Below are 17451 nucleotides of genomic sequence, written 5' to 3'. Positions count from 1 at the left end.
CGAGCAGTAGTCAAGAGTGGTGCGGAATGTGGAAGTCGGTATCTGGATTGAAAGACACCCAGAATCCAGGGGCTGGGCCGGCCCCCCCGAGTATGAATCGCTTAGTGGGACCGCTTAAGCAAGCTTTCTGTGCATCTGGGCCTGGGCTGTGGCGTTTGGCCAGCTTGCTCCTGGTCGGACAGTGACGGTGGAGGAGCCCAGAAAGTGCCTCTTCAGAGAGTGGCGATTCCTGCCCGCAGGCCTCGCCCCTGTCCCTGTGTTATAGGCTTGAGCCTACACAGGCGGGGGCAGGGGGACGAAGCTTTCCTTCTTCCTCTCCTGGCCTCCAGCCTCATCTTCTCCCTGCATCACAGAGAGAAGCAAGCACAAGGCCCGGAGGAGACCACGATCCAGCTCTTCCTCCTCTTCTCCCAGCTCTTCCAGCTCGTCTTCCTCCTCCGCCTCCTCCTCTTCCTCCAGCGATGGTCGGAAGAAGCGGGGGAAGCACAAAGACAAGAAGAAGAAACTCCAGCGATGGTCGGAAGAAGCGGGGGAAGCACAAGGACAAGAAGAAGAAGAAGAAGAAGAAGAAGAAGAAAAAGAAAAGGAAAAAGAAGCTGAAGAAGAAAGACAAGGAGAAGACGAAGGCGCAGCAGCCCGAGGCTCTGCCGGGACCTTCGCTGGACCAGTGGCACAGATCAGCTGGGGAGGAGGAGGATGGCCCAGGTACAGTGCCGCCGCGTGGGCAGGATGGGAAGGGTCCCCTCCCTGAGGTCCGACCGTCACCTCCGTGCCGTCTTCCTCTGCAAGTCCTGACAGACGAACAGAAGTCCCGCATCCAAGCCATGAAGCCCATGACCAAGGAGGAGTGGGACGCCCGGCAGAGCGTCATCCGCAAGGTCGTGGACCCGGAGACGGGGCGCACCAGGTGGGCAGTGCTTGGCGAAGCCCGGCCCCGGACCTGCAGTCTCGGGAGGAGAGGCAGTGGCTGCTGCTCTAAAAGGGTGGGGGGTGGAAGATCAGTAGCCACACATCGATGCGGCTTCTCGGGCTGGTCCTCTCCACCGCGCAGAGCAAGCAGCCGCTGGGCGGGATGGACCGTGAGGGTCCTCAGAGAGCCGCTGCTGGCTGTTCTGATGGCAGGGCCTCTCCCGCCACCTTTATCCCTGTCCCAAGGGTGGGAGAAAGGGAGGGGTGGGGGCCTGAGGCATGGCACCCCTCTGCCGGGAGGTCGTGCTTTGTCGCTCTGGCATTGGAGGCTCAACCTGCTCCCCCTCTTCCCCAGGCTCATTAAGGGAGACGGCGAGGTTTTAGAGGAAATTGTGACCAAGGAACGACACAGGGAGATCAACAAGGTGGGTGTCACCTCTTTGCCCAGGGCCCACCCTCAGCTCCGTTTCTGACGTGTCTCTTCCTGTGTGCTTTCTTATCTAGCAAGCCACCCGAGGGGATGGCCTGGCCTTCCAGATGCGAGCAGGGCTGCCGCCCTGAGGGCCCCACTGGCCAAGGTCTGTGGATAGTGTTGGCACAACAGGGTGGGCCGCCGGAAGCCTGGTGGGGGCTTTTTGCCTTTTCTCCTGGGGACCGGCCTCTGGCCTAGCCTCCTCTCAGATGCAGGGTGGAGGGTGGGGCCACTGTCCTTGTCAGTCCCCCCACTTCCTGAAAGAGTGAAACTTCCCAGGTATTAAATGTTCCCTCATTGGCGACACACCCTCTGTTCTGTTGCTTTTTGTGCCGAGGGGGAGGGAAGGGCTGATGGACTTCCGGGGACAAATGGGCTGCAGGGCCCTGGTGGTCGTGTGCAGGCTGCACTGGCCGCCATTGCTCTGCTCCCCTCAGATCAGCCTGCCTGGATGACCCAGACCGCACCCCCATCCGAACCCAAACCCAGAGACGTGGCTCTTAAACCCGATTCCCTCAGGCTCGGAGGGAGACGCTCCCCTTGCCCTGTTTACTCCTAATGTGACAACAGTTGAGAGTTCCAGCTGGGACCAGGCGGCCCAGGGGAAGAGTCCTGGCCCAGTCGACCAGCTGTGTCCCCTGTAATGCAGAGGCTAAGAGCACCCGTGTCGCCGGGTTGCTGTGAGGATGAGCCACGTTCACGCCTGGGAAGGGGCAGAAGGGGCCGGCTCAGGCTGAGGCCCACGTGAGTGTACCGGTGTTACCGTGGGTGCAGCTGGCGTGGTGTCCTGGGGAGGGCGGCCTCTCCCCACCGCAGGGTGGGCCGTGCTCCCACCCCCCACCTGATGACCTGGTTGCCGGTGCAGTAACGAGACCCAGAAGGAAGCCTTCCTGCTTCTTTAATGTGACAGACGATGACACTGTATACAGAGCACACTCAGGCCCGATGGTGCGGGGACAGCAGGGGCGGGTGGGGCGAGTCAGGACACTGCTCACACGTGGCCCGGACAGACAGGGGCGGGGGGCGAGACGTGAAGACCGTGCTGACTGACATGATGGGACGTGGCGGGCAGGCGAGGCGGGGGTCTCTGCTGAATCCCTCTTTAGAAATCAGAGAAGGCAGGTGGTCAGGGCTGGGGGTGGCGGGCTGAGGCTCGGTCCTGGGCTTTGGGGGTGGGATTGGGACTAAGGCTTCTACTCTAACAGGCCTGGGTGGGGGCGGCAGTCAGCAAGGCCTGCCTCACCCTTTGGTAACGACTGGTCAGGCCTGAGCCCTGCAGCTCAGCACCCAACGCTGTAAACATTTTTGGTATTTTTAAAGGACTCTGCCCTCCCTCTCTGTTTCTGAAACACTGGTGCTTTCTCGAGGAGTGTGTGCCGAAAGGGATCTCAGGGAGGCAGGAAGCAGACCTGGGTATAGAAGAGAGACAGCGACAGGGAGGGTGGGCGGCCCGTCTCACCATCTATGGCTAAGGGCCCCCGGGAGAGACCCAGGGGACTATTGCTGTTGTCCTTGGCATGGCTGGTGGCTGGGCAGGAAGGTGGGGAGTACGGAGCTGTCGGGGGGCTGCCTGCTAGGAGAGGCCGAGCCCACTGCCCATGCGGCCTCCCTGGGCCAGGAGGCCTCCCAGCCTTTATCGCAGGCAGGCCCGAGACTCTTTCTTCCAGGTGCTTCTCTGGATGGCTAGTCATCCAGGTGGTAGGCAAGATGGGGTGAGGTGGGACCGACAGAGGAGGCACTGGCCATAGGGGGCCCCTCGCCGGGGCTGTGATTGTCGGCCGAGCGATTTCCCGCTGGGGAGCAGAGGGGGTCAGATATTGCACTTTAACTGCAACAGTTACATTAAAACTTGGTCCATAAAATAATCGTTGCTTTATACATACGCCTGAAACAACAACAAAAAGCTACGCCTTAAATATGAATAAACCCTGAAGGTCCCATCCCTCCAGACGTTTTCTCTGCACAAAATAAATAGCTTCACTCTGTGTAGACCCACTTTTGCAAAACATTTACATGACCCCTTGGCTGTACATATCTACACACGGGAGGAGGGCAACGTCAATCAGTGCGCGTCCCCAACCCAGCCCAGACCCAGCCCACGAGGCCCTGAGGCCGTATCCAGGTTGGCAGCAGCTTCGACCACGACTGGCAGAGGCCAGGCAGGCTGCCCCACCTCGAAGGCAGAGCAGCAGCAGAGGGGCTGCCAGGAGGTCCTGGGGAGGGGGGGCTGACGCGCAGACCAGTGCAGGACAGTGGTCCTTGCCAGGTAGGAAATGAAGCCGTGGCTGCCTGCCCTTAAGCTGACGACGGGAGTTGTGGCTTCTCAGATTCGGTATTGGAACGGAATTGGCATTTAAAAAAACTAAGTGTGTGCCGCACCCACCAGAGTAGAAATTCAGTGGAATTAACGGGGGTCAGGTGAGGCAGGGAGCCCATGCCCTACTGCGTGGGCAGGGGCAGGGCCCTGGGACCCAGAACCAGGCTGGACTCCGTCACAGTGCTGGGTGTTTTCATGTGGAGGGGCTGCACTTGGTACTGAAAGAGTTAAGAAAAGGAAGCAGCCAAGGATTGCTCATTTAAAAAAACCTCATAGAAATCAGATTGGAGTAGAAAGGTGTAGAAACGCGGGAAGGCCGAGGCACGAGGCCTTGACTGACGGCAGGCGAGTGGAAGAGGCGGCCAGGCCTGGCCAGGCCCCGCAGGCCGAGGCAGGGCTTCGCAAGAGCTGGCTCTGGGCTTCAAGGGCCTCATCACCTGGGCTGTGCCCAGAGCCGAAGGTGACGCCAGGCTCCTGGCCTGACTGGGCTCCAGGTGGGCGGGAGTCCAGCGCTGCCAGGGTACTAGCGGGCCAGGCAGAGCTGCGGAAATTAAGATATGGCCTTTCTCCTGCTTATACAAGGATTTGCCGCCCTGGAGCCTTCTGTGTGGCCATAGGTCCTGGATCCGCAAACTTTGAACTTCCACACATGTCAACGAGTCTGTAGCCATGGGAGATGGTAATGGGTCTCTTAAAACCAGTGCAAAACCAGTGAGGTTGGAGAGTTGAGTAACTCAAGTTAACAAGAAGCAGGCTGTCCCCTGTCGGAGCTGCTACCAGGTGGAAGGGGACCCGGGGGTCAGGGCGAGCTAGTGGCTGGGGAGGTGACAGGTTGGGCCCAGGCCTGGCGTCGGGAAGCTGCGAGGTCACCGCAGGGCAATTGTCCAGGAGTACCTTCTGGGCCAGTCCACATGGGGGGTCCTGGTCCCTCCGTCATCCTGAGGCTGGTCGTCCTGCCAGCTCCCATGACAAGCTGGAACCCCTCAGACTCTAGGGCAGGAGGCACGGCCGGTGTCCTCCACTGGGCCCTGGGACAAGCTGGTCCCTGGCCAACAGCATGTGCCCAGGCCTCCTAGCACCATGGAGACCACAGCGCCTCACTCAGGGTGCCCTACTTGGGGCCTGCGGGTGCCCCCGGCTCAAGCCGGCCAGCCATGGTGCGGCCCCAGCAGCCGGCCGCCATGCTCATGCTGCGCTGGCCCCGCTGCTCGCTGTCTGGCTGGCCGTGCGTCCGCTCGTGCCGGAGGCCGGGCCCGCTGGGCTGCGCCGAGATGGTGCGGAGCAGGTGGTTCCGGGAGCGCAGGAAGTCGCCCTGGCCCGGCAGGCCGAAGCTGCCCTTGCGCAGCGCCATGCGGGTGGCCGTGTTGCGGGCTGGCCGTGCGCGGTGGTTGAACTTGAGCTGGGCCAGGTGGGCCGCGTAGCCGTCGGTGATGAACTGCAGGGAGGGGCGAGGAGGGGTGCCGCTGTCACAGGGCGGGCTCTCGGGGCTGCCCGCCCGTGCCGCCCACTGCGATCTGCCCACCCACCTGGCACTGCTGCTGCAGCTTCTTGGTGGGCCGGCCCACGATGTAGATCTGCATGGGGGACAGGCTGATGGAGCTGTAGACCGCCACGTCCTTGGTGGAGCCGTAGGCCGCGTGCACGCGCAGGTGCAGCTGTGGGCGAGACCGGCGTGGGCACAGGCACGGCCCTCTGTCCCCGCCCCGGCCCCGCGTGGGCCCCTTCCGCTGCGACCCACCTCGGAGATGAGCAGCTTCAGGAAGTTGGCCTTGTGCCGCAGCGGGTCGTGCACCAGGCCGTCACAGAAGGACACCACGCCGTGGGGGAAGTTGTGCTGGGCCAGCCACGCCACCACCCGCTGCTTCTGCATGTCAGGCCGGCCCGTCACATAGATGATGAGGTAGCCCAGGTCCTGCCAGTGCCTGGGGGCGAGGGGCACGCCTGGGTGTCCCACGGCCACCCCGTCCCCCTTCCTGGGCCGCCCCATCTTCTTGCCCAGCCAGACCACGCTTGGGCCACTGAAGACTGCGTCCCTGATCATGCTCCAACAACAATGATGACGACGGCCCCCACGCCTGTCACACAGCCCCACATGCGCCCTCTGCGGCAGGTGTGACTGGACTTGCAAGGACCCCACCTCCCAGGTGAGAGGGTTGAAGCACCAACATCAGCAGGTTGAGTGGAGGTTACGCAGCTGGTAAGTGGTGGTGCCAGCTCCTCAAGCTGCAAGGTCCCAGCCAGATGTCACCTGCTCCAGCACCCCAGGCCTGCCCCACCTGGCCCCCAGGAGCTTCCTGCCTCCGGGCCTGCCCACTGCGCCCTTGGAGGCCACTCACCGCACCACGTCCACAGCCCCGGCCCGCACTTTGGGGTCGCTGCCCATGATGGACACGCTGGCGGCGAAGGAGCCATCGATACTGAAGACCACGAACTCCGTGCCCTTGGGCAGCACGGTGATGTAGCTGTCGGCAAATGTGTGGTCTCCCCTGGGGCGGGGGGCAGCTCGTCAGCACCCACCGGGGCCCCTCCCTCCTGCCCCGGAGGTGGCCGCCTCGCCGAGGCACCCACCTGACCACCATCTTGACGGGGTAGACACCCACGCCCAGCCGGCGGGTCTCGGGGATGGTGTAGGAGACGCGTCCGCTGCTGTTGGTCACCAGCGTGTCAAGGTACAGCCACTCCCCCGAGGGCGGCTGCGTCATGATATGCACGTCCACCTGGGAGTCGGGCAGGCTGGTCACCCTGGGCCACGTGGCCTGCCCAACCCCGACACCCCAGCCAGAGGGGGACGAGGCCAAGGGCCCCCGTCATTCCCCTGTGTCCTCACCTTCTCCCCAGTCAGGGTGACCATGTCCAGGGGCCCGTACATGAAGCGGCCCGTCAGGACCTGGGGGCCGTCCTCGTTGGCAACTGCGTCGTTGATCCGGTGGTTGGCCGTCACGTTCTGGGAAGAGGAGCGAGGCTGGGTCAGGTTGGGGGTTGGAGAGGCGGCTGGGGTCTCCTGGGCTCAGCTCAAGCCTCCCGTGGGCCTGTGGGGTGAGCGCGGGCTAAGGCCAGATGGCGCAGGGTCAAGTCCAGCTCGGCCACTGAGCACGTAGCCTTGGGGCCCCGTGGAGGCCTTGCTGCACTGCCCCGTCTGTAAATGGGGCGACAGCTCCCACCTCACCGCCTGCGGATAAACGACACCACGCTTCGTGCGACTCGGCTTTCTCGTCTGTACACCGAGTCTCGTCAGGACCCCCTAGGGACCCGGCGGGGGCCTGGGCCCCCAGAGGACCCCTCACCCGCAGCTTCACGTGGGTTCTCTTCCGTTGCCACTTCTCTCTCGGCTTCGAGGGCGTGAACACCGAGACCTCATTGCCGTCCAGCTCCAAGATGCTGGAATTGTCGTGCCTCATGACCTGGCGGGGACAGGAAGGCCAAGAGGCAGGCTCAAGCCGGGCCTCCTGTCCCAGGGGCGAGAGGCCAGCGGCCCGAGAGCTGGAGATGGGAAGTCGCGAGGGCTTTAGGAGGCATTTTTCGACCACTACACTCCCCCCTCTGCTCCCCCCAATTCACGTCTATCCCATGACTGCAAATACATCACATCTCAGCTTCCTCCATCCTGCTGGCTCTGGTCTGAGGGGGTCAGAGGGCAGGCCCCCCACTGTCCTCATCCATGAAACGGGGCCCCGTCTGTCAGCGGCAGGGTGACTCGGGGCTCTCCTGCGAGGTGGGCGTGCCTGGCAGGGGGACCCTGTACCTGTCTGAGCAGGAAGGAGACCACGTCCGTCGACTCCCAGTAGCTGGCGTGGAAGAGGTGGGGCAGGGCCACGGTGGGGAAGGCCGTCAGGGCATCAGGGCAGTACAGGGCGTAGTCCATCCGCTTCTGGCCCCACCACTTCGCGGCAACTGCCAGGGGGATGGACCGTGACTGGGCTGGGACCCCAGAGGCTCACCTGGCCCCTCGGGCCTGGCTCAGGCCACAGGCGCGGAGACCCCGCCTCTGAGCAGGGAAGAGGGCAGCAGCCAAAGCTAATGTCCTCCTCCCGGGCTGGGCAGCGAGGGAGCAGGAGGCGGCACAGGAGGCCGGGACAGGGCCCGAGCAGCCAGAGAGCCCGCAGGCCTTCGGCGTGAGGACGCGGAGCTGGAGGGGCAGAGGCGGGTGTGGAGGCAGGACTCGCTGTCCCTGGTCCAGTTGCTGATCCCGGTGACCCCTGCCCTCCCTGGGCCTCTCCTGGCCTCCATCTGACCCCCAGACCTCAAGGACGTGAAAGGTTTCGCAGGGGGGAGTTCCATTTCCTGAAGCCCACGGCAAAGCCTGCTGTCCGCCTCAGCACCTGGGAGCCCGGTGAGGTCAGAGAGGCCTGGGGGTGAGTGTCGGCTCCCACCTGGGGCTGGGCGACCATGGCAGCTAGGGGTGAGGCTTGTAAAGCACCCCGCAGTGGCCACACGCAGGACACGCTCAGGAAACAGAGTCTCCTGCTTCTGCCGGCAGCCTGCCCGACCTGTGACCATTGGCACCCCCCTCGGCCAATTCCAGCCACTCCTGCCTCCTCCCTGGGTGTCTGAGTGCTCCCAGCCCAGCTGCTAGCTCCCCAGCTGGGCCTCAGTGGGGCCAGTGAGCAGGGCTGGCGGTGAGACAGGCCTGGAAGCAGAGAGTGACCCCAGAGGGAAGAGGTGGCGAGTGTGGGTGGCGGGCGTGTGACGCCCAGTACCTTCTCTGATGTCCAGGTCGGGGAGGCAGGGGGCCCTCTCCAGGCTGGGCTTGGCCTGCCTGGCCTGTGGGCGGGAGCCTGGGGAGGTGGGGGATGGGGGGGGCAGGGCAAGCAGGGACAGGCGCCTGACGCTGGGGGTGTAGCTGAGCGGCGTTGGGGCCTCTGAGAATCAAGAACAACGGGAAAGGTGTCAGCCATGCTGGGGCCACCACGGGCGGGAAGGATGCTGGGCAGAACGCCAGGCCCCCTCGGCCCTCCTCACGGGGGGACACCACCACACCGGCCTTAGCCCCAGCGCTGCCTGCTCTGACAGGCAGCCTGAGAAGTGATCACGCGGGCAGGGAAGATGGGGCAGCAGGCTGGGGGTGGGGCTGAGAAGGGGTCACCTGGACCCCCGCCAGCTGCAGGGAGCCTTCTGAGATGGCAAGAGCCATGGGTCCTTGGCCCCCTAGGGAAGCAGGAGGGCCTGGCAGCCACAAGGAGACCTCACCTCCCCGGCTCCCTCAGCCACCCCTCCGGCTTGTCCAGCTCCGCTTACTTGTCCAGAAACAGGCCCCCGGCTTTCTCCCTCAGGGAGCAAGCGCCCTGCCCCCCAGGGCTAGGACCCCGCCACCCAGGCTTTCTGGGACCCTCCCAGTCTCATACCCCTTGGACTTGGCCCCATGGGGCCACCCCTTCTAACGCCCCTTCCCTCCAGACTCCTCTGTGGACATCTGGGGCCAGATCACTCCTCGGTGGGGCGTCCTGGGCATTCCGGGGCATGGAGCTGCATCCCTGGTGTCTACCCACCAGATGCCGGTAGTACCCCCTCCCCATCTGTGTCCAGACATTGCCGACTGCCCCTGGAGGGGCACACTGGTCCCTGCTGTGACAAATGGGAGGGTGTGGGCAGGATGGGCTCCGGCACCGCTGTACTCACTTTGGGCAATGCTGGATGCTGTGTAGCTCTCTGCCATGCCCGACACCTGGCTGGCGATGCTGATCTCACTGGCTCGGCGGAACCCTCGGGCGGTGGTGGCCGCACCGGGCGAGGAGGGGCCCGTGTGCTCTTGGAAGACCGTGCTGTGGGTCTGGAGCGCATCTGCTGCAGGTGGACAGGGACCAGAGACCTCGGGGTAAGAGAGGCCCCGCCCGGCTCAGCCTGGAAGCCCCTGAGCAGTGGGATGGAGGGCCCAGCATGCACCTGGGCTGGGGGAGTCGGGGTGGAGGCTGTGCCAGGCAAGGCTGACACCTCCAGTGGCAGACGAGCGTGGCATCTGAGCAAAGCTGGCAGTGAGGATGGGCCCAGGTGTGCCGGAGCCTGCCTGCCCAGGGCCGAGAGGGCAGGGCACAGAGCTGAGGCAGAGGGAAGGGAGGCTGGGACAGGGATGGACAGAGACCAACACAGACACAGTGGGCAGGGGGGCCACGCGGCCAGGCCCCCTGCCCCCGGCCACCTTCTGATCCCACACACTGCTCCTGGTCTAGCCTCCTGGTCTAGTCAAGTCCAGCCTTCTCGGCCTCCAGGGCCTAGCCAGGCCTGGCCTCAGCCACAGCCCATGGCAGCCGGGTTTGAGGGGCATAACAAGGGCCTGGGGCAGCTTCCTGGGACGCCCCGCACTGAGGCCTCACACAAGTCCCCACACACAGGCCACAGCGGCAAAGGCAGGTGCTTAGGGCTGCCTGGGCTGGGGCTGCGGGCAGGGTCGAGCCATGAGAACAGGCCTCGGCTAGAGGAGCCATGTCTGGACAGGGTGCAGGATGCAGGAGGTGACTGGACCTCGGGGAGAGAATCCAATCCCTCGCCAGGACTGAAGGCTTCTCCTGGAGGAGCAGGTGGGCCTGGCGGGCTGGAGGCTTCAGCCCATCTCCTGGCTGGCCCCCCACCAGCCTCACAAAGGGGGGACAGCGCCCGTGCACTGCCACCTGTGCTAGATGACCCTGACCAGCCGCTCTCCTCCCTGGGCTCCCGGTCCCCTTTGCTCTGGGTCCACTCCTGGCTCTGCCACAGTTTGCAGAAAGGGGGCATCAGGACCTACTCCCCAGGACCTGTCTGGCTCACTTCCCTTCCTCATCACTTGGGTCTCACAAACTGCGGGTGGCCGACGGGGGCACGGGGGCAGGGTCCGTGAGGGGCTGCAGCGAGCCAGCGAAGCAGACGCCGCGGGAGCAGGGGGGTCACACACACTCAGCACAGCCCGGGCTCGGGCCCGGCCCGTCTTGCCACGTGAGCGCGGGAACTAGGATACTGGTCTCCAGGAAGCCATCCCCGGGTGGGAGAGGGGCCAGGGGGCCGCCCTCCAGGACCAGCTCAGGGCTTCTCTGCACGGTCTCGACTGGAGGCAGACGGGGAGAGAACAGAGAGGACAAGAACAGACACTCGTGTGGCCCGTCTGGACATGCTCTGACACAAGACACACAGGGCTCCTCAAGAGCCAGGACATGACAAGACACTGGGACACACGCCGGGGTGGGTGGGACTGGGCTGTTCCCAGGGAGGGCCGGGAGGGGAGAGCAGGCAGACCTCGCACTTGCTCCCTGCCCAGACCCACTCTGTGTTCCCCATCCTGAGCCCCCATATCTGGGGTGGGCATCCAGAGGCCCAGCACCACGTGCCTCGGGTCCTCAGCTCTGCTTCAGTGGGCAGCGGAGAGGGAAGCCTAGCCTGGGCCCCGTCTGTCCCCTGGCACGGGGGTGAAGCTCTGTCGTCATTCCCGCCTCGCTGGGATGCGTGAGGTCGAGGCACCCACACCCGCACAGGTGCCCAGCTTCCCAGGGCTCCGGCACAGGCTGCCCTTGCCCACACAGCAAGCCCACCCAGCCCGGAGCACCCGCCCTGCCCCAGGGCGCTCACCCAGCAGCGCGGAGCACCCGTCCCCCAGCGGGAAGCGCTGGTAGCGGGGGATGCTGAAGGGCGGCAGGGCGTGGAAGCGCCGCTCCAGCAGCGGCTCCAGGCGCGAGGCCGACGGGTCGGCGGGGTGGAACAGGTTGTAGACTTGCTGGCAGGCGGGCCGCAGCTGGAAAACTGAGGGCAGGGCGGGGCAGGGGGCGCAGAGGCTGCAGTTAGCTCCTCCCCGAGGGGGCGTGGCCTAGAGCGGGGCGGGGTGCGGTCGGGGTCCCAGATACCCGAAAACTTGAAACTGTGTGTCCGTCAATTTGGGATTTTTTGGGGGCCATTGTCCATTTATTAACCCCCCCAAAAATTTATTGAAAAAGTTATGATGGCAGGGAAATTTTTTTTTTTTAAATACAAGAATATATGATAAAAGACATAATGGAAGGCGGCCTCCTACTCCAGAGCCTCCCCGGCCGGACATTAGGGAGCCTCGTGCGCATGCGCCGGGGAGCAGGTGGCGCCCTGTCTATTGGAAAAATCACCTAAGCTGTCAGAACCCGCTGTTTCTCCAACCACTTCCGGTGAATGTAAGAATGTAAGTACGGGCATTTCAAAAGTTCTTGTTCTGTCACTTTTCTTTAAAGAAAGACATATTAGTACACCTGCTCCTAGACTTACAATCAGGTTAAGCCTCAATAAACCCATTGCTAAGTTGAAAATAGAAGTCAAAATGCATTTGATAACACCCAACCTACTGAACGTCACGGCTTAGCCTAGCCTGCCTTACACACACTCAGAACACACACTGGCCTACCGCTGGGCAACATCGTCTCACACAAAGCCTATTTTATAACGCCCAGCATCGCGAGAGGGGATCGCACCCCATACTGCTAGCCTGGGAAAACATCAAAATTCAGAATTCAAAGCACAATTTCGACGGGATGCGTATCTCTTTCACACCATCGCAAAGTTGAAAAATCCTAAATCGAACCATCCTAAGTCGGGGACCATCTGCACCTGTTTTCACTAATCGAGAAATCTGAAGAGCACTTTCGCTTTTACGGAAAAAGCGGAAATAGCTTTCAGCGTTTGTTTGGCACCAACTGTTGTAGAGGCAGCATGCCTCTCCAGCGTGGCCCAGCCGAGCTGCGTCCCTGGAACCACATTCAGCAACTCAGCATCAAGCCACCGGAGCCCTGAACTGTGGGAGCATCGGTCTCTCAATTCGTTTTGTACAGCTGTTAGTGAGATATGTCCTAAACCGGCGGTCCCCAACCTTTTTGGCACCAGGGACCGGTGCTCCTATGAGAATCTCATGCCTGATGATCTGAAGCGGAGCTGAGGTGGTGATGCTGGTGCTGGGGGCGGCTGCAAATGCGGATGAAACTTCGCTCTCTGGCCCGCCGCTCACCTCCTGCTGTGCAGCCTGATTCCTAACAGGCCAAGGACCAGTACCTGTCCATGGCCCGGGGGTTGGGGACCCCTGTCCTAAGGTATCTGAAAAGCCTCAGAGCCCTTATAAGAGTGTTATGCTTATTGTAAAACTGGACATAATTAAGCATATTTGGTATGATTTGGTAGGTTATTTTGGGGTCTGGGAATATAAAAATTTTTCGGTATAAATTAATGGTAATTGCTTCTTTGATTTATGCCGTTTCGGCTTACAAAAGGTTTCATAAGAATGCTCTATTTTCGGATAGCGGGAGAAACCTATATAAACTATCAGTAGTGCGTGTCTCACTTTTAAAAACACACACAATTAGGAATATATGCTATGCTTTTTGAGCTAAGCTTTTTTTTTTCATTTAACACACAAAAAGTTAGAGTCTTTCATATCAGCGCATGTTGTCCTCTGCCATTCTTTTTAATGCCACATCTCTGTGTTTTTGTGCACTTACATCAAAGCTACTGTTTACTTGCTCTTGGGCAAGTGTCTACACCTCTCTGAGCCTCGATTTCCCCCTCTGTAACCTGGGGACATAACACAGGGCCTGCACGGCGAGGACGGCAGGGTTCCCTGGGCCACACTGGCTGATCTGGGGCAGTGCCAGGCAGGGACCGCTGCCCTGACAGGCCGCTTAGCCCGTATGTTCTGCCTCCCTGTGCAGATGGTGAGGAGGGTCACCAGCCGGAGTGGTGTGGCTGTGGCCCCTCCAGCGGGGAGGCCACTGTGCCTGGGAGGCCTTAGGGGGTGCCTGGCTTCACATTTCTTCCTTTTGGGAAGACCGTGGGCCTGGGAGACTGGGTTGATCTGCATCTGAGGCTGGAAGGGTCCCTTTCCTATCTAGACCTCAGTTCCCAGGGGTGCCTTGGAGATGAAATGAAACAACAGGTGTTGGGGGCCAGAGACTGAGCTGCATGGGCCCTGAGTAGGGGGGACAGAAAACAGGCTGACACAGGAGGGGACCTGGCACTCGGCGATGGCCTCATGGCAGGGGTCCACTGTGACCCTCTGCCCCGTTCATGTACCGCCCGCCCCACCCTGCCCCTAGAAGGCTCTCACCATCCAGGGTGGGGATGATGGTCTTTCTCAAGGCCAGGACCAGCCCCAGTGGGCACCCGAAGAGGAAGAGGTCAGCGATCTCAAAGTCGAACTTCCCCATGGCGCCTGTGCCGTCCAGCATGGTGGCGCTGCTCGAGCAGCGGGAGCTGGGCTCGTGCCGCAGCACGCTGGCGTGGAGGCTGCAGATGGGGGACGTGCCGGCTCACACCTCGGCCCTTTGTGGGGCTGGCCCGCCCCCTGCCCCCTGGAGGAGGCCTCTCAGGGGTCATCAGGCCCAAATGAGGCTGGACCCCTATGCTGTCGTTCAGGCGCTGCTCCCCATGTCTGGGGACAGCGGGTCCCAATCTCTCCAGGGAGCCCGGTGCCTTCAGGACAGCCTGACAGGGACCCTGGTCCTCCTGGTCAGTTCTGCCCCCAGCAAGTCCCCTCCCCAGTCTCTTCCCTCTGGCTCGAGATGGCCCTCAGCATATCCGAGACCACACCACACCCCACAAGCCCCTTTCACCTACCAATGAGCCATGGGCCCAGTCCGGACCTCCCCGCGTCCCGAGGCCCCCCACATTGTTTGAATTCTCAGCTCTGACCGTCCCTGCTTCTTGGATTCCCCGTCCTCCCCTGGCAGTGAGCAGCATGGTCGGACACCCAGGCCCCCGCCGGCCCCCCACCTGGACAGGAAGGCCTGGTGCTGCTGGATGGTGTCCAGCTCATAGGTGGACGAGTCGCTCCTCTTGCGGGGCATCTGCCTTTTGGGGTCCTCAGTGCCACTGCTGCGGGGGATGTCAATGTTGCTGCGGCTCAGGTGCCGACTGCTCTCCAGGCCACTGCCACCGCCACCGTGTGCCGCATTCACCAGGACGCCCGGGGACAGCAGGTCAGTGTCCTGGAACAGCCCCACGCAGGCTCACTGCCGGGTGGCCGCCGGCCTGGCTCCCTCTTCGGTGTCCTCCCCCTGACCACTGCCCAGCCAACCCGTCACCCAAGCCAAAGTGAACCCCCCCTCCCACTGTCCCTCCAGCCCGCCGGCCATGTGCGAACAGCCTTCACGCCTGGCCTGGCCTGGCCACCCGGACCTCGGGGGTCTCCCCAGGCCGTTTGCTGCAGAGGGGCTTTTGGTCCTCTCTCCCGCTGGGGAGCTCAGATGGTGACAGCGGGTGACGCCGGCCACTCGTCCCAGACCTCGCTCCCCACAGTGCGGCCCGCGTTCCGTCATCTGCTGTAGCTGTTTGCTGCCCACGCGCTGCCCTGACCTCTGAGCACCTGTCCCGGTGACCTCTGTCCTCCTCTTTTTACCACAGGCCCTGGGGCCAAAGGGCCACATCATCTCCATGCTGGAGGGGGCCGTGGGGAGCTGGTACCTGCACGCTGGCCACGCTGCCCCTGCGGCTGCTGCTCTGACTCTCGGACACGGGCTGGTTGCTGCAGCATAAGGCATCGAAGGCCAGGATGCCGCCGACGCAGTCCCCGATCAGGCAGACCTGGAGTGCGGGAGGCCCGAGGGCCTGAGCTGGGACGCGGGCTGGGGACGGCCATCGACCCCTGCCCCCGCTGGGCTGGAGGTCCAGGCCCGCCCAGGCTGGAGGTCCAGGCCCGCCCACCCCGTCTTCCATCTCCCCACCCCACGACTCACCTGCCCATTGAAGGTCACGCCCTCCTGGGACCTGATGAAGTCCCCGTAGGCGAGGTTGGCCCGCTGGATCACTGTGGCGATCGCCTCCTGGTACTGGGGCGAGGAGGTGGCCAGCAGAGGCAGGGCAGCCAGGGGCGCGTGGTCCTGGCTGCTGGACAGACAGCCTTCGTCGTGGCTGTAGGGGCTGAGGCTGGGGGAGGGGGCCCGGTCAGGGGACAGCAGGTAGCCTCAGGCCAGCCCAAGGGGCCCATCTCCCTGGCCCTGAACAGTGGGCCAGGAGCCACCTGCCACCCTGAGCGCCTCAGCTATGACCTGGCAAACCTGGTGGGGACACTTCCGGGCCAGGCCCTGGGCAGGCTCAAGGACAGGGCTGGGGGGTGAGGTCCTGGATCTCGGAGGCAGGTCGGTACCCCATGTCACGGATGAGGAAACAGGCTCAGCCTTGGGCCCTGGCCCCCCCTGACCCTGTGACCAGCCATCTGGGCTAAGTGGCAGGTCTGAATGTCCAGATGGGTAACACTGGGGGTGTCACCTAGCCCGGGGCGGGGAGGGGTGGGTGGCCGCAAGCCAGCACACTCACTTGGAGACCAGGGCGAAGGCATCGGAGCAGATGGGCGGGCAGGGGACCAGGCGGATGGCCAGGTGGCCCAGGGCGCTGGGGTAGTGCGCACGCATGACCGTGTCGAACACCGAGGCGATGGTGTTGGCGTCGCCCTGCTTGGAGCTGGGGTCCCCAGCTCCCGTGTCCAGGATGGTGCCCCCGTGCAAAACCAGCAGCAGCACGTGGATCTTGGAGGGGGGCCCGGCCAGCGGTGGGCTGACCTCGTCCTGCACAGGTGGGGGCAGGGGGCGGGCATCAACTCCCCCAGAATGCAGCTCCTTGTGAAACCCCTGTCGCCCTGCAGGGAGGCCTGTTGGGGGCCCACCCGCTCCCTCTGAGAACCCTCATTCCAGCTCCTCAGCCTGTGGTCAGCTGCCTCCACCCCTCCCCTGGGGAGGCCGAGCTGGTCCTTTTCCCCCTGCTGCATGCAGCCCTGACCCTGTTTGCCGGTCTGACCAGGGCCCAGAGGACACAGAAGGGGGAGTCTGCTCCCCAGAAAGCACGCACTTCCCGTGAGGGGCGGAGGCAGAAGCTCAGCCCTGTCTGGGCATCGGGGGCTGCCCGCCCTCAGTGTGCCCTGGCGTGGGTCTGTCTCGCTGGAGCAGGCAGGGCCATGGCTGGCTCAAAGTCACAGGCTCCCTGAAGAGGGACTGGCATCGGGCCCCAGCCTGGCCTCTCCGACAGCTCCGAGCTCCCCTTCCATCTACACAGGGCCTCCGCCCCTGCCCCTGGCTCCCAGGCCCTGCCGTCCCTGGACTCTCAGTGAGACCAAGGTCGCAAGAGCAGCGATGTCCCAGCGGCCGCAGAGCCACAGCGGGGGAGGGGGGCAACGCAGGTGTGTCTGCCTGAGCTCCCCTCATCTGGGAGGGGCGGGGACCCCACCTCCTGCCTGTGAGGTCAGAGTGAGGCCCGAGACTTGCACACATCCCCCTGGGAACTGTTCCGTTTAGAAAAGACATAGTGGTGGCCCAAAGAGGCCAAGGGCTTGTCTAATGTCACACGGCACCTCAGTGCCAACCCAGAGCGCCTGCCACCAGCTCCATGCTCTCCTGCCAATCCGGGCTGTGGCCCCGTCCCCAGGGGCCTCTCCCGGCACCCAGCTTCTGGTGTGTGACTGAGGAGGCCAGGGCTAGGGCACTCGCTGTGTTATGTCATATTATGTCAGGACACGTGGGGGGCAGGAAAGGAAACTGAATGAAGAGAGGGGCCTGTCCCCAGGGAACCAGAGAGACAGTCCAAGGGGCCGAAGCCATTTTGAGGACGCTGAACTGGGCCACCAGATGGCAGGAGGTGGGGCAGCAGGAGGACTCAACTGTCAACACAGAGCCTAGGAGAGGGTTGGGCAATGTGGGCACTGGACCCGGGGGCTGGCGAGGCCACCAGGAACGGGCTGGACACCACTGACCAGCAGAGGGCTTTGGGCAAGTGAGGAAGGAAGAAGCCTAGTGGGCAATCCTCAGCCTGGAGCAGAGGCGAGGCCAGACTGCCTCGTCCCCGAGAGGGGACTGGT

At 63.2% G+C, this 17451-nt stretch overlaps 2 protein-coding genes across 16 annotated transcripts in view; one reads left to right on the top strand and one right to left on the bottom strand.

The window, feature by feature from the left end:
* The window catches only part of ARL6IP4 (ADP ribosylation factor like GTPase 6 interacting protein 4), a 2483-nt gene extending 794 nt beyond the window's left edge, over positions 1-1689 (top strand). For 4 of the 7 annotated variants that reach the window (XM_015587987.2, XM_015587984.2, XM_015587985.2 and 1 more), the window contains exons 3-7: positions 330-505; positions 564-705; positions 790-907; positions 1265-1334; positions 1414-1689. In XM_015587987.2, coding sequence (XP_015443473.1) covers positions 330-505; positions 564-705; positions 790-907; positions 1265-1334; positions 1414-1470 — 563 coding nt within the window. In that variant the 3' untranslated portion in view covers positions 1471-1689. Of the gene's footprint in view, positions 1-329; positions 706-789; positions 908-1264; positions 1335-1413 lie in introns of all 7 variants that reach the window. The other 3 variants (XM_025045559.1, XM_006909992.3, XM_015587990.2) reach the window with 3 other exon arrangements.
* A 573-nt stretch (positions 1690-2262) lies between these two features.
* The window catches only part of PITPNM2 (phosphatidylinositol transfer protein membrane associated 2), a 122291-nt gene continuing 107102 nt past the window's right edge, over positions 2263-17451 (bottom strand). For 4 of the 9 annotated variants that reach the window (XM_025045552.1, XM_025045553.1, XM_015587962.2 and 1 more), the window contains 17 exons: positions 15921-16168; positions 15341-15530; positions 15069-15188; positions 14379-14593; positions 13714-13892; positions 11229-11399; positions 10561-10710; positions 9315-9479; positions 8396-8557; positions 7441-7589; positions 6983-7099; positions 6526-6642; positions 6267-6415; positions 6035-6184; positions 5437-5620; positions 5225-5353; positions 2263-5133 (listed from right to left, as the gene is read on the bottom strand). In XM_025045552.1, the coding sequence (XP_024901320.1) occupies positions 4810-5133; positions 5225-5353; positions 5437-5620; positions 6035-6184; positions 6267-6415; positions 6526-6642; positions 6983-7099; positions 7441-7589; positions 8396-8557; positions 9315-9479; positions 10561-10710; positions 11229-11399; positions 13714-13892; positions 14379-14593; positions 15069-15188; positions 15341-15530; positions 15921-16168 (2919 nt within the window). In that variant the 3' untranslated portion in view covers positions 2263-4809. Of the gene's footprint in view, positions 5134-5224; positions 5354-5436; positions 5621-6034; positions 6185-6266; positions 6416-6525; positions 6728-6982; positions 7100-7440; positions 7590-8395; positions 8558-9314; positions 9480-10560; positions 10711-11228; positions 11400-13713; positions 13893-14378; positions 14594-15068; positions 15189-15340; positions 15531-15920; positions 16169-17451 lie in introns of those variants that run through there. The other 5 variants (XM_025045554.1, XM_025045555.1, XM_025045556.1 and 2 more) reach the window with 5 other exon arrangements.

Source organism: Pteropus alecto, unplaced genomic scaffold, assembly GCF_000325575.1.
Source record: "Pteropus alecto unplaced genomic scaffold, ASM32557v1 scaffold213, whole genome shotgun sequence".
In the NCBI taxonomy this organism is placed as follows: domain Eukaryota; kingdom Metazoa; phylum Chordata; class Mammalia; order Chiroptera; family Pteropodidae; genus Pteropus; species Pteropus alecto.
Note: the sequence above shows the minus strand (reverse complement) of the source record. Positions and strands in the feature narration are given on the sequence as shown.